Source organism: Emys orbicularis, chromosome 4, assembly GCF_028017835.1.
Source record: "Emys orbicularis isolate rEmyOrb1 chromosome 4, rEmyOrb1.hap1, whole genome shotgun sequence".
NCBI classification, from domain to species: Eukaryota; Metazoa; Chordata; order Testudines; family Emydidae; genus Emys; species Emys orbicularis.
In genome coordinates, this window is record NC_088686.1 from 92,406,248 (window position 1) to 92,433,390 (window position 27,143).

A 27,143-nucleotide genomic window follows, 5' to 3' on the forward strand; every position below is an offset into this window, starting at 1 on the left:
AACAATAATAAACACCCACCTCCAATTACCTTGGGTAGTAGTCCTTTGCCTCAGCTTTTAGTGATTTCACTGAGTAGTGGGGAATGTCACTTCTTCCTCCCCTGTGTTGTCTTGCACTAGAACACTGTACCCCACACTATGTCTAAGCCTGAGCCCCCAAGATCAACTTATCAGTGATTTCAGCTCTCATGGTCACTGAGAAGAAACAAGGACTATCAATTGATTCTAGTTAGCTCTGTCTTTAAATACTGGACGGAGAGGGTCAAATGGCATCTTGGACCTTTTGAACAGAGTCTTTACCACTACATAAGACACCTGCATCAATCTTCCTTGCCTTTCACTTGGATCTGGCATCACTACCCCATACTTAGCAAGTAAGATTACATTTAGGGTGACCCTCTCAATTAGGGCATGTTAAGTACAGTCCTCTGCTCTTCAGTCATACAATAAGGATAACAATATTTCATTATCCCCGCATCCAAAATTGAAGTGAATTTAACCCAAAACAGCCAAAATGGATCACTTTAGCAAAGCAGGTATGTTTGCAGATCACCTAGGCAAAGTAGGTGTGTCCATGCAAATACAGCCTCACATCTTTACCCTCAGTTCATCAATAGGTGGCAAGAGTAAGCTCATTCAGACCACTGGCTTGCGAACAGTCACTTCTTTAAAAGTGATTTTACTGCTGTCAGTGTGACCTGTTACAAGAGGTAAAGATGATGCAACTGTTGTTTTAACAAATGGCAAATCAATTGTTATAGACTTCAACAGATCAGTTGGTTGCTTATAAGCAACGACAGCATCTGCTACTGATGTTCTTATAACTATCTATAACACAGATTACTCGTGTAATATGCTTATATCATATATGAATAATTTATTAACTTTTTACAATTTAAAATATAATTTTAATGTTTAGTGTGACCATATTATCTAAAATGCTGGTGCAGGTTAATGTTTACTGTGTTGGAGAATAAGTTCACAAAGGCATTTTCATAGCGTGCAGTAAAAGTGTCCACATGGAAAGATAGTGAGGAGTAACTAGCATGCTGTAACTTCACATCCTAACTTGCATGTGTAACTTCTCATGTAAACAAGCACTAAATCTCTTTAAAAATAAGTTCAGTAACATAAGAGCATAATTTACTACCCTTTATTCAGCAGAACTTTGCAGTAGTTATGAAACTAGCAAATACATTTTCTCAAATTACAATGAGGCTCATCATTTTCTACTTTGAAAATTGCCCATGTAGTTACCATCTGGGATCCGAAAAGTCTATTGATTTTGAGTCTACAAAAAATGTTTATCTTCTTGACCTTTAATTTAACCAAAAATAGAGACAAAGTTGATTCAGTACTGACATTAAAAAATTTTTATTGGCTAAAATATGCATGCTGTGGCATAAATATAATGTGTTCAACAGACAATTCCTGCCATAACTATGCTTTAGATTGACTAAATACATTTTCCTATTTTAAAAAAGATAAACATTTAAAAAATAGCGTGACCAGTAGACGTTTTTTGGTCTATCTAGGTGTCTGTGTGGTCCCCATCACTGTAGCATCTAAGCACAGGCCACATGGTCCATTATATAAAATCTGGATGTTTGGTGTTGTATAGCTGAAATTATGCTAACACACTGTGATGGGGTGGACTGGAGGCCTCAGGGTCCTGCCACACCCTCCCCCAGAGAAGGGAAGTCCTCCAATCAGACGAACTGCGACCAGTCAGGGTTCAGGAGGGCTGTATAAAAAGGAGCAGCATTGACAGAGTCAGTCAGTTGCTGCCTGGAGCTGGAAGAGAGAGGACCATGTTCCTGGCTGGCTGAAAGTGCAGCAGGACCATGGACATCTCAGTGTGGGCAGGGCTAAGGGGGAGGCCCTGGCTGGCTGCGTGGACTGAGTAAGGACTGAGCTCAGGGAGGCTGCAGGAAGACAGTGTCTCCAGGGAGGAAGCCCTGGGATATGGCCCGATACCTGAGCCGGGAAAGGGTAAAGACTATATGCCCTGTAAGGGGTTTGTTCTGTTCCACCTATAAACAGTGTGTGTGACTCGGCCAGAGGGCTGAGTCACTGAAAACCTGCCAAAAAAAAAAAAAGATCGACCGGGGGGAGGGGCCACTCGCGAGAGGCAGATGCCACCCCATTCCACAAACTGAGTGACTGTAGTCAATCAGGGGGGCACTCGCGAGAGACAGGTGCTAATCCTGTTACCCATCCCATGCTCTGGATGTGTGTGTGTGGAATTTATACATCTAAATAATCTACAAAGTGATTTTGTCTGAGGTAATCTAAAATCTCAGACAGCTGTGTTTGGGGATGACTTGGCCAAGAGGTTCTATAAGCATCACTCTTTGGGGCTGGGTTAAATGTGTCTTGAAGAAGGGCAGCTGTATCCTGTAGGTACTGTTGGGTGGTGTGAGGAGGAAGAGGGGAAGCTCTGTTGTTTGGAGGCTAGGGGAGAACAACTGAGGTAAGAGGAGGAGGCAGCACGAGTTGAGAGGCAGGCAGGTCAGAGGTGGGAGGAGGTAGAAAAAAGAAAATTCTCTAGGCAAGTATACTCATCTTTAGTTCAGACAATGTGAGATGTTCAGTGTTCTAAATGTTAATTTAGGAAGTTGGCATGTTTTTGAATCTAGAGTCTGCCACTCAAATTCTATGAAGAATCTTATTTAACCTATACTTGGCCTCTTGAACATAATTTATTTGGGAGTATGTGATTATTAAATGTACAGTCCAGTTCATACAGGGTATCATCAAACAATTACAACCATAGTCATGGGGACCTCATACTGAACTAAATCTTTCCTGAACCCCTCTTCTGATCTTCAAAGAAACCCCCCAACCTCTCCAAACTCATCATCAGAAGCAAGCTTCCCACAGACTAGGACACACCAACTCCAAGTAGCACCAGACGCTACCAGAACAACAGATGCAATAGCTGTAGACGTATCTTCACTGTGTCAATGGACAACACCCCCACAGCACACCTTTCAAGATTCATGGGCCCTACACATGCCTATCACAATTTATAGTGTGCCTCATCCAATGCACTAAATGCCCCAAATCAACTTTGTGGGTGAAACAAAACAATCACTGCGCTCTTGAATGAACTCTCACAGAAAAATGATAAAAGACAAAAACATCATATCACCTGTGGGTGAACACTTTTCACAAAGCAATTACTCTATATCTGACCTCACAGTCCTCATCTTCAAAGGAAACCTGCACAATACCTTCAAGAGACAGGCCTGGAAGTTTACATTCATAACTTTGCTAGATACTAAAAATCATGGACTGAACAGAGACACTGGATTTATGGTTCATTACAGCATCCTCCCCTCCATGACTGGAGAGGTGTTAATAAGCCACTTCTTCTTCGAGTAGTATCCCTCTGGGTGCTTCACTGTAGATATGCTTGCATCCCTGCGCTGCTGATTGGAAAATTTTGGTAGCAGTGTCCGTTGGTCCCACACATGCGCTGTCTCTCCTTGTGCTGCGCCACCAGGCTAGCCAGCACACGCTGGCTAACCCTCCTCAGTTCCTTCTCAACTGCCCCTGGCTAGAGACAGGCCCATTGGCAGTCCATTAAGACTGTTGTCTTAATCTACGAACCTACAGTTAGTCTCCTAGTTGTAGTTTTTCCACCTTTTCTTTATTTTATCCTTAAAAATTAAAACAAAAAGACTTTATATTTTTTCCCAACCTTTTCTCCCCCATTGAGACCCTTTTCCCCCAATGGGATATGCCCAGTTCATCGGACTTCAAGAAGTGCCTTACTTGTAAAGAGGTGATCCTGATCCCGGATAAGCACTTTCAGTACATTCACTGCCTCAGGGAAGGCCCTATACAACAGAAGTGTGGTCTTTGCCAACAACTCCAGCCATGATCCCGCAAAGACTAAGAACTCGGTCAGAAGATTATCTTCATGGAGGTAGCTCTCTGACCCCAGTTGCTTGGTAGATTTGAGTCTTCTCCACAGCATTCTACATTGAAGGGCTGCGAATTGAAGAAGCAGGCTGCAGACCCCTCTCACAAATTATCTAAGAAGAGAGTAGGAAGCCCCCTAGCAAGCCCTGAGCTAGCCACAAGCCATCACCATCTCGCTCGGTATCTTCAAGACCATTGGCACTGAGGCCATCTCAGTCCAGGATCAAGAAACAAACAGCTACCACTGACAGGCCCACAGACCCAATAGGCACAGGCACCGAGTCATCGGCACCAAAGGACAAGTAGTAAGCGCTCATCTAAGAAGACACTTCCAGTACGTGAGCCCACATTGGTACTGCCAGCAATAGTTCACCCAGCACAGGATCAACTAGTGCGGACAAGGTCCCCGGCATTGATACCAGAATGATCGGTAAAGGCAGAACTCCGCCATTCAAGAGACCTCCACATTCCGGCTGCATCGGAGTCTCTTCCTCTCGGCACTGAGCCTCTACCAAGCATGGGAAGTATCCTTGCTGCCATGCAATGCCCCTTTGCTCTCTAGCAAGGGTTCAGACAGCGAGCTTGAAGAGCTAGTGTCCCAGTACTCCTCCCAAGCTCCATATAGTGCTCACTACCAACAGAGCCCAAGTATATTTACACACAGATGGTTTCAAAACCACCATCCTGGTACAGCCACCTACAAGCTCCATCACCACCCCACTGGCCATATTAGGACCTTTGGGTGGCGTACCACCACTTCTGGAGTTCCAAGCCTTGTCCAAGAACCCTTGAGGCACACTCCCTCGGCTGCACCATCCAGGGCTTTGGAAATACCTCAAGATTTAGAGGAACAGGAAGCCAGTACTGAGGAGGAAGTGATTCCAAGGACCATATCCTCCTCCGCTCCAAATGAAACCATCATGCCTTCTCCACCATCTTTGGACAATTTTCATCTCTTTCAGGAACTGGCAAAGAGGGTGGCAGACACTCTCCAGATTCTATTGGAGGAGGTCAAGGATACCCACCATCAACTTCTTGATATCCTCCATTTTTTGGTCTCCTCAAAGATCTCCCTCCTGATTAATGAGTCAATTTTAGACTTGGCAAAGACCATGTGGCAAACCCCGGCATCAGTGGCCCCAACCTGCAAGAGAGCGGACAAAAATACTATGTCCCCACCAAGGATTTTGAATTTCTATTCTTCCCCCACGCCAACTCCATGGTTTTGGACACTGTCAACTCTTGCAGCTGACCACACCAGTCTAAGGCTTCTTCCTACCACAGGGATTGGAAGTGCCTTGATCTGTTCGGTAGGAAAGCATACTCCTCAGCCACTCTACAATTTCGTATCGCCAAGTACCAGGCCCTCATGACAAAATGAGATTACATAAATTACTCAAAGCTGAATGACTTTATTGAAAATATGCCAGAAGCACATCATGACTCACTCAAGGCCATTATACAGGAATATAGTAGTGTTGTATATACGGTATTGTATATACAATCTGCCCTTGATTCAGCTGATGCAGCAGCTAGGTCCATCTCCACTGTTGTGGTGATGCAACAAGCATCATGGCTTCATTTGTCAGGATTCCCAAAAGAGGTGCAGTCCACAGTTGAGGACCTTCACTTTGAGGGCACAAAGCTCTTCACTGAGAAGACTGATGCCTCCCTTCACACCCTGAAGGACTCCAGGGCTACTTCCAGTCACTAGGTGTCTATACACCAGGAAAAAAAAAGACTATTTAGTCCCCAATCCCAGATAAATGACACACGTCTCGGTACCAGCCTCAGCGCCACTATGAGCAGCAAAGAAAGAAAGGGAAATTCCCTAAATGCAAACCCTGTGGCCCAGAATCTTCATCCCAGCCCTCTACATCTAAACACCGATGGGCAGGTCAAGGCACCATTAGACCACTCCTCCCGACTGATACAGCTGATCATCATTCCACACCCATTTGGCCACCAATTGGCAGAGTTCCACAGTCCCTGGGAATGCATAACATTGGACCGATGGGTCCTAGAAATTGTCCAAACTAGGTACTACATTTGTTTTATCTCCCTACCCCCTCCACAACACCCCTTCCGATCCCCCTTCAGGGACCCTCCTCACGAGAGTATACTGCGACAAGATATCACTATCTCCAGCTAGGAGCCATAGACCCAGTACCTCAATATCTACAAAGCAAGGGGTTCTACTCTTGTTATTTCCTAAAACCCAAAAGGAGGGGAGGTTGCAGACCCATACTAGACCTCAGAACTCTCAACAAGTTTGTCAAAGTTCAAAAGTTTAACATGGTTGCCTTTATCAACAAGCATTCCAGCATTGGAACAGGGAGACTGGTTTTTGGCCCTCGACTTCCAGGACGCTTATTTTCACATCTCAATCCTACTGGCTCACAGACAGTTTCTCAGATTCATGCTGGGACACAACCATTACCAATACAGAGTGCTCTCCTTCAGGCTATCATCGGCCCCAAGAGTATTTTTCAAGGCTCTCTCAATGGTGGGCACTCCTTTATGCTCTCAAGGGATAATGATTTACCCATATCTGTACGATTGTCTCCCCGGATCCCAGTCTCTCTGGGAGGCTCACAAAGTCACCGACACTACGATATATTTGTTTACAGAACTGGGGCTACAGATCAACACCCAGAAGTCAATCCTCACTCCAGTGCAATGCCTGGAATTCATAGGGGCTAACCTTGATGTGTTACAAGCCAAAGCCCTCTTACATCAACACAGGTTCCTATCCTTCAACACCGTTCAAAGCAGCCCACAAATACCGGCCAGGCTTTGCCTCCAACTCTTGGGACAGATGGCAGCAGGCACAGTGATGATACTTCATGCCAGGCTTCACATGTGATGTCTCCAAATGTAGTTCAGACCAATCTACAGACCAACAAGTTGGACAAACCATTATCACTTCCCCCCAGGATCAGAAACTCCTTAAACTGGTAGAAAGACCCAGCCAACATTTGCAAAGGGACCCCCTTCTTGCAAACATCATAGTCATTGCTCCTCACCACCAACGCATCACTCATAGGCTGGGGCGCACATCACAATGGTTTCATGACACAAGGCAAATGGTCACCTGTGGAGATATCCCTCCACATCAGTCTCCTTGAGTTGAGAGTGGTCAGGAATGATCACGCCCATTTCCTCCCACTGATCAAAGGATTGCACACAAAGATCTTGACAGACAACATTGACTGTACATACTACATCAGTCGGCAGTGTCGAGCCATATCGCCCTACCTATGCGCAGAAACAATAAGATTATGGAATTGGTGCATCTCCCACAACGTTACACTGTCCGCGGCATACCTCCTCAAAACTTGATAGTGGACAGTCTGAGTTGCAAACTCCTACACGGCCATGAATGGGAGATACACCCGTCAGTACTTCACGATTTATTCAGACGATAGGGAACACCATCTACAGATCTGTTTGCCACTCACCTGAACAAGAAGTCCATGCTACTGCTCCAGAGTGGGGATAGGACAACATTCCTGAGGTGATGCTGTCCTCCTCCCCTGCAACAGGGACCTTCTCTACTCCATGGGTTCTCAACCATTTTCTTTCAGAAGCCCCCACAACATGCTATAAAAATTCCACGGCTCGTCTGTGCTACAACAACTGTATTTCTGCATATAAAAGCCAGGGCCAGCGTTTTGAGATAGCAAGCAGGGCAACTGCCTGGGGCCTCACACCACGGGGACCCTCTGAAGCTGTTGCTCAGGCTTCCGCTTCAGCCACAGGCTGTGGGGCTTCAGCTTTCTGCCCTGGCTCCCAGCAAATCTAATGCCAGCCCTGCTGGGTGGACCCCCTGAAACCTGTTTGTGGCTCCCCAGTGGGCCCCAGACCCCTAGTTGAGAACCACTGCTCTATGCCTTCCCTCCACTTCCTCTACTGTTGAAGGTCCTGCTGAAAATAAAAAGGGACAGAGCTTGCGTTGTTCTGATTGCTCCTACTTGGCCAAGACACACCGGGTACCCTTACCTGTCACAGCTTGTGACGTGTCCACCGATCTCTTTCCCGGCCATTCCACACCTCCTCTCACAGACTTTCTTAATGTTCAACCTAAACAGTCCTTACTGCGATTTAAGCCCATTGTGTCTTGTCCTATCCTCAGAGATTAAGGAGAACATTTTTTCTCCCTCTTCCTTGTAACAGTCTTTTATGTACTTGAAAACTGTTATCATGTCCCCTCTCCATCTTCTCTTCTCCAGACTAATCAAACCCAATTTTTTCAATCTTCCCTCATAGGTCATGTTTTCTAGACCTTTACTCATTTTTGTTGCTGTCCTCTGGACTTTCTCCAATTTGTCCACATCTTTCCTGAAATGTGGCACCTAGAACTGGACACAATACTTCAGTTGAGGCCTAATCAGCGCCTGATTAGGAAGAGAGTAGAAGAATTACTTCTTGTATCTTGCTTACAACACTCCTGCTAAAACATCTGTCAAGGCTAATTCCCTGCTCTGGCACTCCAAGTGCAGAAGGTGGGGGGCCTGCAAGGATTCTAAAAATTAATTCTGACCACTCCAGGCTTGTATTAAAATCCCAAGATTACATTTTTTTCTGACCTTGGATTGGTAGATGCTGCCCCCACCCAAGTGCAGAACCCCTTTGAGAGCCCAGGAAGGCGCCCTTGGGAATTCCTTCCTGTGGAGTGCCCTCAAGCCCTTTCATCCCCCCTCCTCCCCACCCTCCCGGGGAAGAGCTGAGAAAGAAAGAAAAAAAAGGAAATCAGCTGTTGCCACCAGTTAATTAAACAACATGTGCACAAACCTCTTAAGACACAAAAATCCAATTCTGTTCTTAAAAAGGTAAATTTTATTAAAAAAAAACATACATCTGGAAACTCAGGCTATTGATAGATTTTAAAAGAGTAACTACAAGGATTAAGCATGAAGAATAGCCGTCTTGAGGTCCCACTTAAAGGTTACAAGCAAAACAAAAGCATCTGGGGTTAGCGCAGAGGAGTCTACAAGCCATAAAGAAATAAAAAGAGATAAACCTAATCGCGTCTTCCTAGACATTTCCTGATCTATTTACATATCTGGGGTTTCAAATGAGTAGTTTCTAGGTATGATACCAATGATTTTTCATATCTGGCCCCAAGCTTTTTAAAGCATAGCTGTTGCCCTGTCTGCCTCTCCCCGGAAGAACAACCACAGACAGACAAAAGGGGAGTCTTGTTTCAATTTTAAAAAGTTCTAGCCTTCCCATTGGCTCTTTTGGTCAGGTGCCCACTCACTTCTTTTTACTTATGCATAGCAGTGAGACTTTTTAACCCTTTACAGGTACAGCAATTAGAGAACAGCTACTAAGAGGGATTTTATAGCTACTGGCTGGCTGGGGGTCCATAAAAGGGAGCTACCCCCTCCCTTCATTTATCACATTATCCCAGAATAATGTTTGCTTTTTTTGCAACAGTGTTACTATTGACTCATATTTTGCTTGTGATCCATTATTACCCCCCAGATTCCTTTCTGCAGTACTCCTTCCTAGGTAGTCATTTCCCATTTTTTATGTGTGCAACTGATTATTCCTTCTGAAGTGGAGTGTTTTGCATTTGTCCTTATTGAATTTCATCCTGTTTACTTCAGACCATTTCTCCAGTCTGTTCAGATCATTTTGAATTTTAATCCTGTCCTCCAAAGTACTTGCAACCCCTCCCAGTTTGATATGGTTCACAAAGTGTGCTTTCTATGCCATTATCATTGATGAAGACATAAATGGTCCAGGTTTCAGATTTGGTGCATGCCCCAACATATCTTCCCCAGCTTCCACGACACTTTAACATATCCTAGACTATGCTTTAACCCTAAAACGGTCCGGACTGTGAATACGCTCTGTGTCCACCTAGTGGCTATTGCAGCTTTCCACCAACCTGTAGAGAGGTATTCAGCGCTGTCATGCCCAACTACTAAAAGTTTCCTCAAGTAAACCCCTTTTCACAATCTCAACTTCCTATCCCCAGGTGGGACCTAAACCTGGTATTGAAAGGACTGACTAGGCCTCCCTTCAAACCCATGACCCAACTAGTTGCTGACGTACCTATCAATGAAAAAGGCCTTCCTGGTAGTGATTACCTTGGTCATGAGAATAGGAGAGATATCAGCCCTCCCTACATGGTATTTTTTCCAGACAAGGTTACCCTCAGACCGCACCCAAATTTCATCCCTAAGGTAACTTCTCAGTTTCACATGAATCAGTTGATTCACCTTCTAATCTTCTACCCTCACTGTTGTCTCGGTGAGGCTATATTACATACCCTGGATTTCAGGAGAGCCCTGGCCTTCTACCTGGATAGGACAAAAGCCTTCAGGAAGTCCCCTAGGTTTTTCCTCTCCATGGCAGAAAGATCCCAGGGTTCAGAATATCAGCCCAAAGACTGTCCAAGTGGGTCCCAAACTGTACCACACATTGCTACAAAACCCTCCAGATACCATTCGTACATACGCTACAATATCAGTTTCCTCATCCATTGCCTTCCTCAAGAATTTCCCTGTCTCAGGGATCTGCAGAGTTGTGACATGGGTGTCAGTCCACACTTTTGCAGAACACTATGCAATCACTTGGGACTCCACCTCCAATGCCATCTTCGGCTCCACGGTGTCATCAGTAACTGACCGGACTCTGAAGACCCAGCCGTCTAGAAGGGGCACTGCTTGGGAGTCACCTACAATGGAGCACCCATAGGGACACTATTCAAAGAAGTAGTTACCTTGTGCAGTAATGATGGTTCTTAGAGATGTGTGTCCCTATGGGTACTCCACAACCCATCCTTCCCCTTTGGAGTTCTTGTCTTGACTCTGCAGTAGAGAAGGAACTGAGGAGGGTTAGCCCGCGTGTGCTGTCTAGCCTCGTGGTGCAGCTCAAGGAGAGACAGTGCATGTGCTGGCCCAATGGACACTGCTACTGAAGTTCTCTGATCAGCAGCGCAGGGATGCAGACACACCCACAATGGAGCACCGATAGAGAGACACATCTCGAAGAACCATCGTTACTGCACAAGGCACGTAACTTCTTGATTGCTCCTTTGAAACAGGTGTTAACTATGTATGCTAAACAATGTGTTCCACCTTCTATTTAGCTTTAACTACATTTCCCAGACTTGAACAAGAGCTCTGTGTAGCTCAAAAGCTTGTCTCTCTCTCATCAACAGAAGTTCGTCCAATAAAAGATTTTATCTCGCCCACCTTGTCTCTCTAATATCTTGGGACTGTAGCTGAGATAGCTATCACCACTTGTTGGGGTGGATTAATTATGTCAACAGGAGAACGATTCTCCCGTCAGCATAGAATGACTACACGAGAGAATTTACAGCGGCACAGCTGCATCGGTACAGCAGTGCGCTGTAAGGTCTCTGGTGTAGACATCGCCTAATATTGTATGCTGTTATACAGCTGCCATGCGTCACTCCAGGTTGATTACATTTCACTGTGTGAAGGGATCCCTACAGAGCATTTCTTATAAAACAAAACAAAAAACTTCCTTGGGACGTAAGATGTTATGTAAATGTAAATCATCATTAGAAATTCTTTAAAGCCATTGTTTTTAGGTAACAGTTTTTCAAGAAGATTTAAATTAAATAGAAATTCTTTCAAGAGTGTTAAATAAGATTGGCAAACAAAGAATCTTTTAAAAGATTAGATGTTTGGAATATGAGTAGAATAGCCTGAGTAAGCAGCATCAGGATAATTGTAGAGAAGAGGAATGATGTTTTCACAGTTACAGGGCAAACTGCACTTAACACCCTTTTAATCCCTCTTGAGTTGCACCCCTTAGGTGACAGGACTGGCTTCCTGCACCTCACTCGGTGTGGTACCGGATGGTCCAGTCACCTGGGACTCAGGCACGGGGCTGCAGCCTCTTAATGTATCAGGCCCATCTGTGGTTGGGACCTGCAAACCCTTTTCTTTCAGGGACCTGTGACTAGTGAGTTGATTAAAGCAATTGAAAAACAGTGTCTTCAGAACAAAGCATTATTTATTAGGGCTGTCGATTAATCGCAGTTAACTCACGCAATTAATTCAAAAAAATTAATCTCAATTAAAAAAATTAATCGTGATTAATCACAGTTTTAATCACATTGTTAAACAATAGAATACCAATTGAAATTTATTAAATATTTTTGGATGTTTTTCTACATTTTCAAATATATTGATTTCAGTTACAACACAGAATACAAAGTGTACAGTGCTCATTTTATATTATTATTTTTAATTAAAAATATTTGCACTGTAAAAATTATAAACAAAAGATACAGTGTTTTTCATTTCATCTTATACAAGTACTGTACTGCAATCTCCTTGTTGTGAAAGTGCAACTTACAAATGTAGATTTTTTTTTGTTACATAACTGCACTCATAAACAAAACAATACAAAACTTTAGAGCCTACAAGTCCACTCAGTCCTACTTCTCGTTCAACCAATCGCAAAAACAAACAAGTTTATCTTCCATAAATGTAAACAGTGCTTCCTGCTTCTTATTTAGAATGTCACCTGAAAGTGAGAACAGGCGTTCGCATGAGACTTTTGTAGCTGGCATTGCAAGGTATTTACATGCCAGATATGCTAAACATTCATATGCCCCTTCATATTTCAGCCACCATTCCAGAGGACGTGCTTCCATGCTGATGATGCTCGTTTAAAAAAAAAAAGTGTTCATTTAAATTAAATAATTAAATTCTCCTTGGGGGGAGAATTTAATGTGTCCGGCTCTATTTTACCTGCATTCTGCCATATATTTCATGTTATAGCAGTCTCAGATGATGACTCAGCACATGTTGTTCATTTTTAAGAACACTTTCGCTGCAGATTTGTCAAAATGCAAAGAAGGTACCAATGTGAGATTTCTAAAGATAGCTACAGCACTCGACCCATGGTTTAAGAATCTTAAGTGCCGTCCAAAATCTGAGAGGGACAAGATGTGGAGCATGCTTTCAGAAGTCTTAAAAGAGCAACACTCCAATGCGGAAACTACAGAACCCGAATCACCAAAAAAGAAAATCAACCTTCTGCTGGTGACATCTGATTCAGATGATGAAAATGAACATGTGTCAGTCCGTACTGCTTTGGATTGTTATCGAGAGGAACCCGTCATCAGCATGGAAGCATGTCCCCTGGAATGGTGGTTGAAGCATGAAGGGACATATGAATTTTTAGCACATCTGGCATGTAAATATCTTGTGACATCGGCTACAACAGTGTCATGAGAATGCCTGTTCTCACTTTCAGGTGACATTGTGAAAAAGAAGCGGGCAGCATTATCTCCTGCAAATGTAAACAAACTTGTTTGTCTGAGCGATTGGCTGAACAGGAAATAGGACTGAGTGAACTTGTAGGCTCTAAAGTTTTACATTGTTTTATTTTTGAATACAGTTATTTTTTGAACATAATTCTACATTTGTAAGTTCAATTTTCATGATAAAGAGATTGCACTACAGTACTTGTATGAGGTGAATTGAAAAATACTATTTCTTTTGGTTTTTACAGTACAAATATTTGTAATAAAAATAAATAGAAAGTGAGCACTGTACACTTTGTATTCTGTTATAATTGCAATCAATATATTTGAAAATGTAGAAAACATCCAAAAATATTTAAATAAATGGTATTCTATTATTGTGTGACAGTGCGATTAATCGCATGATTAACTGCGATTAATTTTTTTAATCGCTTGACAGCCCTATTATTTATTCCTTCCTCCCAAGGTACAGAGCACATACAGCAAGGGGTAAAAACAATAAAAAGGTATAACCCTAACCCTAAGCCTGGATCTTACTTATCCTTAATCTTTCCTTGCCAGCTTTTGCAAGTTTCTCTCAGCATAGCTAACCCCCATCTCTGGCTGGGAGAAACAGACTGTCCTGTCCACAGCAGGCTCCCCGTCTCTGTCTGTTTTTTCTGACACTCTCTGAGTAACCTCTGGCCACTCACTCAATTTCCACTCTTTTCTAGACCCTGGGTATTCTAATATTTTACCATTCCCTTTGATCTCTGTCATCTCAGCCCTAGCAAAACAGCTATGTCACCACAGTTGGAGTGGAGGAGTCTTTTCTTGGCTATTATGTTTGAGTGTTTGTTGGGATGAGCCTTCGCCATTGTTTTACCTTTCCTGCTTGTTCCTCTAACAACCACTTTTGATGTAACTCCATAGGAAGTAACCCATCATAAACTCACACACAGAGGCATGCACCATATTCATAACAAATAATATAGATATTCTCACTTTGTCACATGTCTAATTGGTTTTTGGATGATATTAATATGCTAGTTGGAAAGGGTGCTGGGGGAAAATGATAAATTTCTCAGAGTTGTCTTAAATGTAAGTTAAAATATTGAATGTTTGAGTAGGTATATCAAATGAATCACCACTTTTTTCAAGGCTATGAAATCCTATTCCTATTATGCTGAATATCAGTATACGCATTTAATGGTGTATTGTACAGTTTTATATTTAGAGTGCTTGTGTGTGGGCAAATAACCTTCATGTAATATTTGTTTGTTCCCTTTTTTCTAGTAGTAAGGAACTGTGATCATAATTTTTGTTGTGATAGAATTTTTTTAAATGATTTTTGTTTGGTTTTTAATGTTCTTGTTTTTATTTCTTGTTTCTCATTTTTCTTTGTTTGGGTTAATAAAAGTAGTGGGCCCTTCTCACTTATACTAGTTGAAAACTGGAGTAACTCTGTTGCAGTTAGTGGAGTTGCATTAATGTAAATCTGGCCTGAGAGGAAAACTAGACCTAAGGTAAAACTTTGAAAAGTGCCTGAGTCCTGTTTTCAAAGTGACTTATGTGTCTAAGTGTCATTGAGACTTTGGCTCCTAAATTCCTGAGTCTGTTTTGAAAATGGGACTGAGAAGCCTAAGTCACTTATATGGTTTTGCAAATTTTACTCCAATTTTTTGTTCATTTCCTACTTTAAAAGGGAAGAAATATTGTACTATTAACATTCAGACTGACGCTTTTTATCTGTGATTCTCTTATAGGAAACAGATTCAGGCTCTTCTAGGGCAGTTTAGCCAAGCAGAAACCTTGTTAATCTCAGCTGGAGTAGAGCCAGGAATGCTAGATGGAGTTCTTTTGGATGCTGGGTGTTCCTCTATGCAGCTTGATACTCCTGAAAGAGGTTTTTCCCTGCGAAAGGATGGCCCTTTGGATATGAGGATGGATAGTGGCAGGTATGTATTGATCAAACATTTCTTCTCACAACAAGAAATCAATTTCTCAACAACACTCTGAATTTAATTTCCTTTTTAGGTTGCAGAATTCCCATCACACGCCCACATCTAACTCTGCACATACATAATAAATCAGCTTTGTTCTTTTGCCATAGAGGCTCATCTAGTTCTCAGGATTTAGGGCCAGATTCCAATCTCGCCTACTCCAGCATAAAGTGAAGGTACTTCTGGGTTTCAGTGGTGGAAGGTCAGAATTTGACTATTAGGCTTTCCATACTTAAGGTTAAAAGCAATGAATAATAACAATAATTAAAACAAGCATCTTTAATTTTGGTAAGCAGACCATGATGTAGGATATAAATGAAATTGTAACTGAGAAGGTAGTTTATCATCTAGGTGAAATGAGGATGCTTAAGTATAAATAAAGTTCTAACACATTTCTTTTAACCTTGGTAGCTACTCTGAAGATGGGCATGTGCTAACCTCTACAAAGAAACGGCAGTGAGCCTATCAATTAAATTACAATGGCAACACTGCTTTCAAGGCATTAAATATTCTACCACTACTTGCATGCTTACTGTAAGCAATTCATTAACGTTGTTCTATGTTTCATAGCAAGCAGATCAGAATGACTTACTTTATACTCAAATTAACAAGTAGTAAAGAAAAAAAAACTTTATATTTAATTGATTAGAGTCAGTGCTGAGTATAATCTGGAAGGTGGAATGCAATGCTAATCATAAATAGTAATGTTTTCTATGTATATAGCAACTGTCACCTCGAAGGGACCCAGTGCCTTTCATGGGGAATATGCCTTATTACAGAAAACATCAAATATGCAGTCACCTCTGTTGTATGGATGATGGTAATTAACTGAGACATAGCATGCTGCACACCTATAAGGGAATGGGAAATTCTGGCCAAAAATAGTGGGACAAACTTGTGTTCTTAGAATATGAGCCATGGTATTGTTAATGTTCACACATAGCCAATGGTACCTCAGTTTCTAAGAAACTATCTCAAAGACTGACACAGTAAACTGCATGATACGCAATTTAGTCAACTCTAGGATGAACAGCTGAGATCTTACTGGGTTCAAGCCTGTGGTTTCAAGGAATGTAAACCTGAGGGTTTTGCCACTAAAATATCCCTGCTGGTATATGAACTTGCATGATAAGAATAAAGAATGACTGGGATAAAACGGGCATATATTGTACAGTTGAGGATAAATATACAGGGCAAATAGTATCGTAAGTTTGGTTATTTTCTGTAAGATATTGTGGGGAAATAATAAAATACTGAAAAATATTCTGCCTATCTGTCCCTTTGTAGAAGAGGCAAGTCTGTGAAATAGTTGAATTAGATTGAGCAGTCTCTGCACATTACTGAATACCCATGCAGTGTATATAAAAGACCTTGAACGATTTCAATAAAGAAAGTTGTACAGGTGAAAGAAATATTGATGACTATGGGATATTTTGTTTGCCTTTTGGTAGATAGTTACAAATATCCTTTTCTTTCAAAATACTTTTGAATTTAAATTGAGATACCTTTAAGTGACAGTACAGGAAATTATCTTCATAAGGGATCATTTTTCATAGCACTGCATATTAAGGGGAAAGATCCTTGAGATTAGTTCCTCTGTATTCTGAGTGGGAAAACAGAACAAATAATGCAAGATGACTAAAACCAACACATAAGAAATGAGTTCATATTTTGAAGATATCTAAATAAAGGCAATCTTACAGCCTTTCAATTTTAGAAAAATACTTGAACTACAGCTAATCTTTGTCAACTCATTAATGTTAAAAGTTTATGGTAGTACCTGAAGTTTCAGCTATTCTTTATTGCTAATTAATGTTAAGGAAGACACTCCATCTGAAGTAATAAGACGGGATTTAAAAGGTAGAAGCTATTTCCGTTTTCACAGGATTGCTTTCTCTTATTTTAAAACCTCAAAGGCACTTGCATGCAGTGTGTGTGTTTGACTTTATGTCTCAGTGCTATGAAGCTTCACCTCTTGTCAATGAAAACTGACGTCAGTGAACTAATTGGCTCTTCTTGTGCGTAGGTATCCTGACATGCCCACCGCTGCTGATGTTGTGAATGCTTTAGATCAACAGGCGCTTGCGTCCATCCTGAGAACATACGGGGAGGAGAGGCACGCCAAGAAAATAGCTTCAGCAGTCGTTCAGGCACGCAGCATCTACCCCATCACCAGAACTCAGCAGCTTGCCAGCATTGTTGCAGGTACCCTCATTAATTCTGAACAGTGTCTGAGAGAGAAAAAATATTAATCCCCAAAGTCCCAGAGGGATCTATTTGTTCTTGAAATCATGCAGGATCTAATCCTGTCTATCCTTCTCTGATGTCAGCTTTTTGTGTTGTTTTGTTTTGTGAGCTCCCTTTTTTTATATACTGTGGCTTCCTGATTAGTTTAATAATAGATTTTACATGAAGTGATTTATCATTTTTGCCCACCAAGGTGAAACATTGAATGACAACCACAGAGGGAATTCTTTATCACTACTGTTGATAAGCCCTCAATTATCAGATCTACTTTATATTTTTGGGGTGTGGGGGTGGTAGTACCATGACACTGCCCAACAGCTGAAATAAAATAGATTAGCTCATATTTTTCTTCTAAACAGCCAGCTAATGAAGAGTAAAATGATGCGTAGGTTATTTCACTTTGTGAATGCTAACTAGATCAGCCTGAAGGGCTTAATGAAACTCTTCATCTTAGTTGCTGTTCACCATAAACCTCCTGAACTGAATGTAGCTAGGAGGTGCTTTGTTGCAGGCAGGAATTGTTTCATAGCTGTGCCCTATGATGAAAGTTTTCCAAGCCAAAATACAATTTCTGTAGCTGCTTAAGACAATTCCATTGGAGAATCCCTAGTCTTGTCAGAAATACATCTAAAGGAGTGAAACTCTTGTATCTGTAGCTAGGGAAACTATGTTCTAATGTAATGTATTTTGGTTTATGGTTGGTGTTGGCTTATTAATAATGGAGAAGTTCTTAAGTAATCTTAGAACTCTCAAATGAAAGGTTTAGCACCATTTTAATAATATAGGCTGTTTAGGCAAGTTATATGGTGAAATCAGATACACCTGAACTTTAGCCATAAAAGACGTGAAATGATTAAAGCTCTGGAAGAAATATGAAGATACTATTGCTGTAGAAAGATCACATTGTAAGCATGCTATATGAAAACAATGTAATGACAAAGAGGTGGATCAGTTGATCAATATATAATATATAAACCTTAAATAAAATCTGACAATTCTGTATTTAAAAAGTAGCCATTTCCATCTACATTTAGTGGTAGTGATTTAATTTGCTTGTCAGACACATGCTTCTTTCTAGATCTGTTAATTAAAACAGTATGTCATTGTTTATGTACTTAAAGCAGCTACCCTGATGCTGTGTTAAATTTTTAATAAGCTGTATGTCTTAAAAATACTATACAAGTTAATATTGTAGCTGTTATGAACTAAATAAAAGTGTCAGCACATTAGATTACCAGTTCCAGGTAAAAGACAATGGTCAAATTTGCAGCAGTGTTGTATTGGTTACCTATGAATCATAGCCTTAACTGCCACTTCTTCTGTCATTTTAAATCCCTTGCTGTACATTATGTAGTTTTGACAGGTATATCAATATGATAAAATGAATGCCAAAGAAATTTATCAAATGACATTTTATATCAGGATTTTTCCTTTTAATAAGTACAGTTTCTGTCTACCAACATGTACAAAACACATATACTTACCAAACATCTCTCTATATAGAATAGGCAAGTAATTAAAATTGGTTTAGCCCATTCTTTCAGTCTATGCTTAGGGAGAACTCCCTGGATTTCAGTGTGAATCTGCACAGAGTAAGATGTTCAGGACTGGCTCTTATTAAGCTTTCGTTAATTGTTTATACCTTAAGGTATAACGAACAGTATTACATATAGTATAGAATAGTACATGTAATACTATAGTATAGTATACATAGGTATAGAATTTTTTTAAATGATTTCTTTTAATGTTCTTGTTTTTATTTCTTGTTTCTCATTTTCCTTTGTTTGGATGAATAAAAGTAGTGGGCCCTTCTCACTTCTCAGGGAATTCTACTACCTAATTCTAGGAGCTTCCATGACTTATAATTCTGATGGTCTCCTGCATGGCCACAAGGGGCCCTACAACACATGAGACCTCTTGGAGCCTTCCTCCTATTGAAGTAGAATCTTCAGGAGAACTCCCTCCCTTTTCCATTCACTCTCCCTACTCTTATCCTGAAATTGTTGTGGGGGTGTCAACATACAAAAACCCTCACCACAAAGAATCCCCTCACAGAGACTCCTGCAATGCAGATCACTGTGGATGCTTTGCTATCAGGTTGAAGAGCACCTATGGTGCACAAATATCACTGAGTAAATGGTCCAAATGAGAGAGAAAACAGAACATCAGAGGGTTAGAACTGACAGCAGTTAGCAATACTGTAGTTTAATCCTTTACCTGACATCCAAATCTGTCCTTCTACAAAATGACTGCCATGCAGTGTTTGTCAGGAAAATAGAGCCTGAGGGTCAGGGAACATACTCACAGAATCCTTCTCTAGATAGAACAGAAGAAACTCTAGGTATCTAAGATTCATGTCCAGGGTAAATGCATGTACAATTAAATTGGTTAAGCCATCTAGCCTTCTGTCTAGAGGCATAAAAACTCAACCAGATAATTAAAAACTTGATGTTCAGGATATTGGGGACTGCACCTCCAAAAGCAAGAAGAAACTAATCACTTTTTGCAAAGCACTGGAACAAGAAAATGTGTGACATTGCTTGAATGAGAAAGAATTTATCTGGAAAATGGATGTACATCCTCCCATCTTTTTCTCAGCTGGCTTGAGTGGCCAAGAAAAATCAGGACAAACAATGCTATCGTAGTCCTTGTAACTACCTATTAGTTTCATGGGCCCTCCACAGACAGCTTGTCTCCCAAAACCTTCTATATCAGTGGTGGGCGAACCGCAGACACTGGAAGCTGCGGGTGGCTGTGCAAATGTAAACAAACTGTCTGGCGGCCTGCCAGTGGATTACCCTGATGGGCCACGTGCGGGCCACAGGTTGCCCACTACTGTTCTATATTGAGAACATAAGAAAATAAGAATGGCCATACTGGGTCAGACCAAAGGTCCATCCAGCCCAGTATCCTGTCTGCTGACAGTGGCCAATGCCAGATGTTCCAGAGGGACTTGGAGGGACTTAACCTCCATGAATTTATCTAGTTCTCTTTTAAACCCTGTTATAGTCCTAGCCTTCACAACCTCCTCAGGCAAGGCAAGGCGTTCCACAGGTTGACTGTGCGCTGTGTGAAGAAGAACTTCCTTGTATTTGTTTTAAACCTGCTGCCCATTAATTGCATTTGGTGGCCCCTAGTTCTTATATTATGGGAACAAGTAAATAACTTTTCCTTATTCACTTTCTCCACAACACTCATGATTTTATATACCTCTATCATATCCGCCCTTAGTCTCCTCTTTTCCAAACTGAAAAGTCCTAGCCTCTTTAATCTCTCCTCCTGTGGGACCCATTCCAAACCTCTAATCATTTTAGTTGCCCTTCTCTGAACCTTTTCTAATGCCAGTATATCTTTTTTGAGATGAGGAGACCACATCTGTACGCAGTATTCAAGATGTGGGCGTACCATGGATTTATTTAAGGGCAATAAGATATTCTCTGTCTTATTCTCTATCCCTTTTTTAATGATTCCTAACATCCTGTTTGCTTTTTTAACTGCCGCTGCACACTGCGTGGACGTCTTCAGAGAACTATCCATGATGACTCCAAGATCTCTTTCCTGATTAGCTGTAGCTAAATTAGCCCCCATCATTTTGTATGTATAGTTGGGGTTATTTTTTCCAATGTGCATTACTTTACATTTATCCACATTAAATTTTATTTGCCGTTTTGTTGCCCAATCACTTAGTTTTGTGAGATCTTTTTGAAGTTTGCTTTGGTCTTAACTATCTTGAGCAGCTTAGTATTGTCTGCAAACTTTGCCACTTCACTGTTTACCCCTTTCTCCAGATCGTTTATGAATAAGTTGAATAGGATTGGTCCTAGGACTGACCCTTGGGGAACACCACTAGTTACCCTTCTCCATTCTGAAAATTTACCATTTATTCCAATCCTTTGTTCCCTGTCTTTTAACCAGTTCTCCATCTTTTACCAGATCCTAGATACGCCCCAGGTAATAGCCAGAAATTTAAAAACTAGAATTTGGATTCACCACAGGCTAGTGGATATTTTGTTCCAAACCAGAAAGCCATTTACCTTTAACCTTTAATACAAGACCTAAGAAGGGCATGTGCGGTTGTGCCCATGAATTCAGTTCCACAAAAGTAAATGTGAAACATTTTCTTCAACTTTCTGCTGGGAGGCTACCAAAAAGAACTGTGTTGTGGTTGTGTAAATGGGCAGGTCGCAATACCAGAGGCTCTGCAGTTTTTGCAGGAAAAAGGGAGACTTGCAGGTTTTGCCCCTCTCTCTCTCTAGAGTCAATAAAGCTATTGATGATGTCTAACCATCTCATACATCTGGTAGCCCACAGGTAATCTTACTCTTGATCTTAAACACCTGATGAAACTCACTTTGAAATGTCATCAGAAGTCTCCTTTACTTTTTATAATATAAGGTGTCCATCATCTCTTCCTGAGAGCAAGCAAACTTCATGCCCTGTCAGCAAAAAAAAAACATTTTTACAATTATTTGTCTCAAACACTGATATCCTACTGCAATAGGCACTCTATAAATACTTTACATCATGGGTTCTCAATGAGGGGGTTATGAACATGTCCACAGGGATGAACAGGAAACACTGTCTTAGATAGATTTTTGCCACAGCTACTTGGAGGTTAATAGATATACATTAAAACTTACTGAAAAATATAAAGGTTGAACCTCTTAAAATGTAGCTTTAGTGTTCTTCTATTCTACTGATCAACAATTCTTATTTCATTTCAGTGGGTGATATGCCTCGTTACCTATTAGCTTAAGCTAGTAACTTAATTTTGCTTGGTTTCATTTAGATTTGTAACCCATTGACAGATCATTGTGAGATCATGTAGTCATCTGGATTTAACTTGAGAGAAGTTGGAGATTAGATGATAAAGAAGTTTAAAAAACCCTTAGTGGGTAAAGCCAGTTTTATCCAGATCTATTCAAGTTCACAGACTTTAATTAACAGTTTGAAATTTGTAATATTGCTTGAATTTTAGATGGCTGTGAATTAACACTGTATTAAGGGAGCCTAGACAAAAGGACATGAGTTGCGTCACAGAAACTTATTAAATGTGATGCAAATTCAACAGATGAATTCCAGCAAACAGGTGCACGATCTGAATTAATTTTTAAACTCCACCACTCTCATACACTCAGGGGACTTTAATGCCTCACATTGACAGGCACAGCACATTGCTAATTTCATTCACAAGCTTAAAAATTTCAATACATTTTAACATATGAATCTATTAGATTTTAAAAAGTGTAAGTAGCATCAGGGTATCCCAAAACTAAAATGATAATTTCTCTCAGCTGGGATTTCAAATCAGTAATCTAGCTAGAAGCATAATGTTTTTATGAATGAAATCCGTTTTACAGACTTCCCATACAAATTTTGTTATATTATTATACATAGCAATGCCTGTTACCAAGCAAGATTTTCTTTTACTGTTAGTATGGTTTTCATTTGTGACTTAGCAAAAAGCACAGGATTTCCTGACTCCAGAAACGTTACTGACTCAGGGGACTGAGAATGGGATAATTGTAGCCTTTCACCCCTGGATTGCTGATTCAAATCCAGTTTGGATTGTTAACAACTGTTCCAAATAGATGGCTGTCCATATGAAAAAAATCACCACCATAAAAAACATTCATTAGTTGTTGACAGTCTCAGCAGAGAAACCAAGGATTCATTGGGCTTGGAGACTGAACTGTCTTTTCACTACATACAGCTGGTACATGATCTGAGCATAAACAGAAGCCTTTTCTCTAGAGTTGTTAGACAAGCACCTTTCACTTTGTCATCAGCAACATTTGTATCATACCCTGCCCTGGACAGCTTACAGTCTAGGTCAGGCATGACATACAAATAAGGGTAATGGGAGTTAATAGGATGGGAACAGGTCAGAGTCACATATAGAAGATCACACAATAACTTAGATTAGTCATGCATAGTTCCTTGAAACATTTTGTTTGAGCTTCATCCCCATCATCAATTTTCACCAAACTCATCCACTTCTAAATAATGCTGCAGCACTAAACTCACAGGTACTGTTAAACAAGCATATACATGTACACATGCACAAATACATTAAAAAACTGGGATAATTGAAAGAGGAAATATTAGCTGCAAGTTTGATAGTAAAAATGCTGTATTTCTGGCCTCAATGTGGCAAATATAAAGTATCTCTTTCTGATGTAATGTGGCTATATTTTTTTACTGATTTACTGAATTTTAGTATTACATACTATAACATATTTTCTGCCTTGCTATTTGTGCATTGTCTTCCACAGATGCCATAGGGGATTGTGTTATATATGAAAAAAAAATATGTTGGCAGTATTTGCTTATTTTTATTTCCTATATTACTATAATAGATTTTTATCCTAAGGGCCTGATTTTCAAAACCAGGTTCTTTTTTTGCTCATGCAAATATTTATAGGCACAGTTAATTGTCAGAAAAAATTATGGTATCTAGATACTGCATTGAAATATCATGGTGATGGGGATTATATAAGATCCAAGATAGATACAATTTAGATATATCTCTAACTGCCATATATGCCAGCACAATCTGGTAGCTGGCTATCTAACTGCTTTCATTTGCCTGCTCCAAATTTCAGTTGCAGAATCAAAGACTAGTTTTCAAGATCAGATCAAGTCTTGCTAAAAAGCTGTCTAATTACAGCAACATCCACAAAGTGGTACAAGTGGGCTACAATTGCATCTTTCTTTTTTCATATACTTCTAAATTTGTGAAGCTTAAGATTCCTATTCTACTCCCTTCTGCTTTTTCTTTACCTCCCAGGGGATAGCAGTGTGTCCAGTTTATTTAGGTTTAAAAAATAGTTTTGAAATAATACAAACGTTTGTAGGAGACTTGTTAGTGCAGATAAATAAAAAGACAAAGATTCTCAAAATATTTTGATGACATAGTCATAGAAGATAAAGCTGTTGTTTTTTTTCAACTGAGTGTAAAAGAAAGCTCAGTTAGACTAGTATACAATAAAGATGGGCTGAGGAAGCCAAAACCAGATATGATTAGAAATCTGTTTCCATTTTACCCAAACTACCAAAGTTCAAGAACATCTGATAAAAGGTTCAAGTTTGGGCTTATTTCTAGTGCTGGGATGATTATTTTACTTTTGGGAACTGATCTAACAGTAAATCATGCCTTAATTTAGCATAGATCCAGATTAGTTTGAAATAGACATTAGATTGGAACCTCTTGCCCCAGCTTCATGGCATGCGCTATAGAGGGTGGATCCAGAACATTTTATAAAGAAGTTCAGATTTGCATCTGAATTTTATCTGAATTCTGTGGCTTGGCTCCATCTTTAATTGTGATCCTTACAAGGTTGCCTTTTCTGGGACTTGGGCAGTCCCTGGGCAGCAGAAGTGAACCGAACCCCAGCAAACCATCAGCAAGTTCAGAGAATGTTTTTATACTCCTGATCCTACTCTATGGTACATATCAAATGTGGCTTTTTGTTCTGAGAGGTGAAAATCAGCTCTGCAGAATAGAGTCCAAAAGTATTACTGTTTATAGAGCCTATACCCTAGAACAGAGGTTCTCAAACTGTGGTCCGTGAGCTCCATTCAGGTGGTCCATGGATAGTTCCCTCTAAGGTGCGCGCCTGGGCGGCCGCACACAAGAGAATGAAGGGCCACCCACCTAATTAGTGGAGCCGCACAGGTGTGGCTCCATTAATTAGGTGCCTGGACCCTGGAGTAGATGCACATGTAAGGTGAGGTGGTGGCCTTGGGGGGAATAGGGGACAGGTAGCAGGGGACAGTGGGGTGAGAAGAGGGAGCGGGGGGAATTTGGGACGTGCAGGGCTGTGGCGGCCAGAGAAAGAGGCGACTTTCCCCAGCTCGAGGGCTGCTGCGGTGTGAGAGACACCCCTCTCCTTCCCAGCCCCAGCTCGGGGGCTGCTGTGGTGGGGGAGAGAGGGAGAGACCCCCTCCTTCCCAGCCCCAGGTCGGGGGCTGCCGTGGTAGGGGAGAGAGATCACATCCATCGCATTAGAAAGGTAAGACTACTGATATTAAAATATGAGTTGTGTGCTTTTATTTGTAGAACAAAAAAAATTAATTACGTTTTTATATATATATATATATATATATATATATATATATATATATATATATATATATATATATATATATATATATATATAAAAATATAGCACTTTTATCCAAAGTGCTTTACAATAGTTAGCTAATGGTACAAACAACATTTGGAAAGATGATTAAGTGGTCTGCTGAGACCCTCAGCAATTTTCAAGTGGTCCGCGAAAAAAAAAGTTTGAGAACCACTGCCCTAGGGCTTGTCTTCACTACCTGCCTGGATCGGCGGGTAGAAATCGATCTCTCGGGGATCGAATTATCGCATGTTGTCGGGACGCGACAATCGATTCCCGAATCGACGCGCGTACTCCACCAGTCCAGGTAGGAGTAAGCGCCGTCGACGGGGGAGCCGCGGCGGTCGATTTGCCGCCGTCCTCACAGCAGGGTAAGTCAGATAGGATACGTTGAATTCAGCTACGCTATTTGCGTAGCTGAATTTGCGTATCTTAAATCGATCCCCGTCCCCAGTGTAGACCTAGCCCTAGAATCCACAACTGGCAATGTTTTCAGCAAATGGTACCAAAAAGAGAGTGTGGTACACGGCTAACAGAATAATAGACACTAGAACTGAAATGGCTAGATTTATCTAGTCCACTCTCCTGCTATTTGTTCCCTACAGTATTTGTTAATGCTTTCTTACTCTAGTTTTTAAATGTTTCAAGCAAGTAGGCATGCTTTGATTTTTTTATTTTTGTAGTATTTGGAGCAACTGGAAAATTAGATTCTTGGTATAAGGCCTGCTACAAAATTGTAGTATTTCAGGAAATCTTGGGGTATAATTAAAGTTTTTTGTAGCTGTAAATTAAAAGAAAGGGGGGGAGGGGTTGATTCAGGAACTATAAATTCTGTTGAAGAAAAAGCTTATTTGTACATGGAAACTAGGGCATGTATTATTGGGAAGCGGGGAGCTGTGTATGTCTAATGACTTAGTGAATGTATAGATTCAAAGAAGAGTATCTCTGTATTCTAGTGAGCATTGCTATAGAAACATTCATGTCCTATGGTATTGCAGGTGTACTCCATCTTTAGTTTTAAACCGCGCTGTTTCCTCTAATAATACCTCAGGTGTTTTAACCAAGTTAATGGTGTTAGTAGCTGTTAGTTGCTCATTTCAAAGAAAACAATATTTGTTTTGGTTAGCAAAGCAATCTTTTTATATTATATATTGAGAAGCACTTTTCTCCACAGATAAACTACTATCAATATTAAGCTCAGGAATTTCATTTTCAAATCAAAACTTATTTTTAGATGCATTAGCGATAAAGAAAGGTAGCATGCAGACTTTCGGAAACCTTTGTATCAGTTTGCTGCCTGTGAGAGCTTGCCTTTTGACCATCCTAAGAGTTCTCCTCACCCAATTACTTCCTCCCAGCAGGCATTTTGGCCCCTAAAAAGGGAGATTAGAGACCTTTTTGTTTTTACAGTATGTGCACACAGTGTGATTTTCAAAGGCCAAAATGGCAGTTAACTACTTAGGGTAACATTTTCTAAATTGCCTTAGTTACTTGACCCAAGTCCCAAGGAGTTTCAATGAAAGCTGTGCACCTAAGTCACTTAGGGGCTTTTGAAAATTTTATCCCTGACTACTGTAGACTTTCAGTCAAAGTTGG

General features: G+C 40.7%; 1 protein-coding gene across 1 annotated transcript in view; it reads left to right on the forward strand.

Moving 5' to 3' along the window:
- METTL15 (methyltransferase 15, mitochondrial 12S rRNA N4-cytidine) overlaps positions 1 to 27,143 on the forward strand; it is a 213,650-nt gene that overhangs the window by 179,517 nt on the left and 6,990 nt on the right. Inside the window, exons 4-5 of the mRNA XM_065404157.1 lie at positions 14,938 to 15,129; positions 17,201 to 17,379. Of these exons, the coding sequence (XP_065260229.1) occupies positions 14,938 to 15,129; positions 17,201 to 17,379 (371 nt within the window). The remainder of the gene's footprint in view (positions 1 to 14,937; positions 15,130 to 17,200; positions 17,380 to 27,143) is intronic.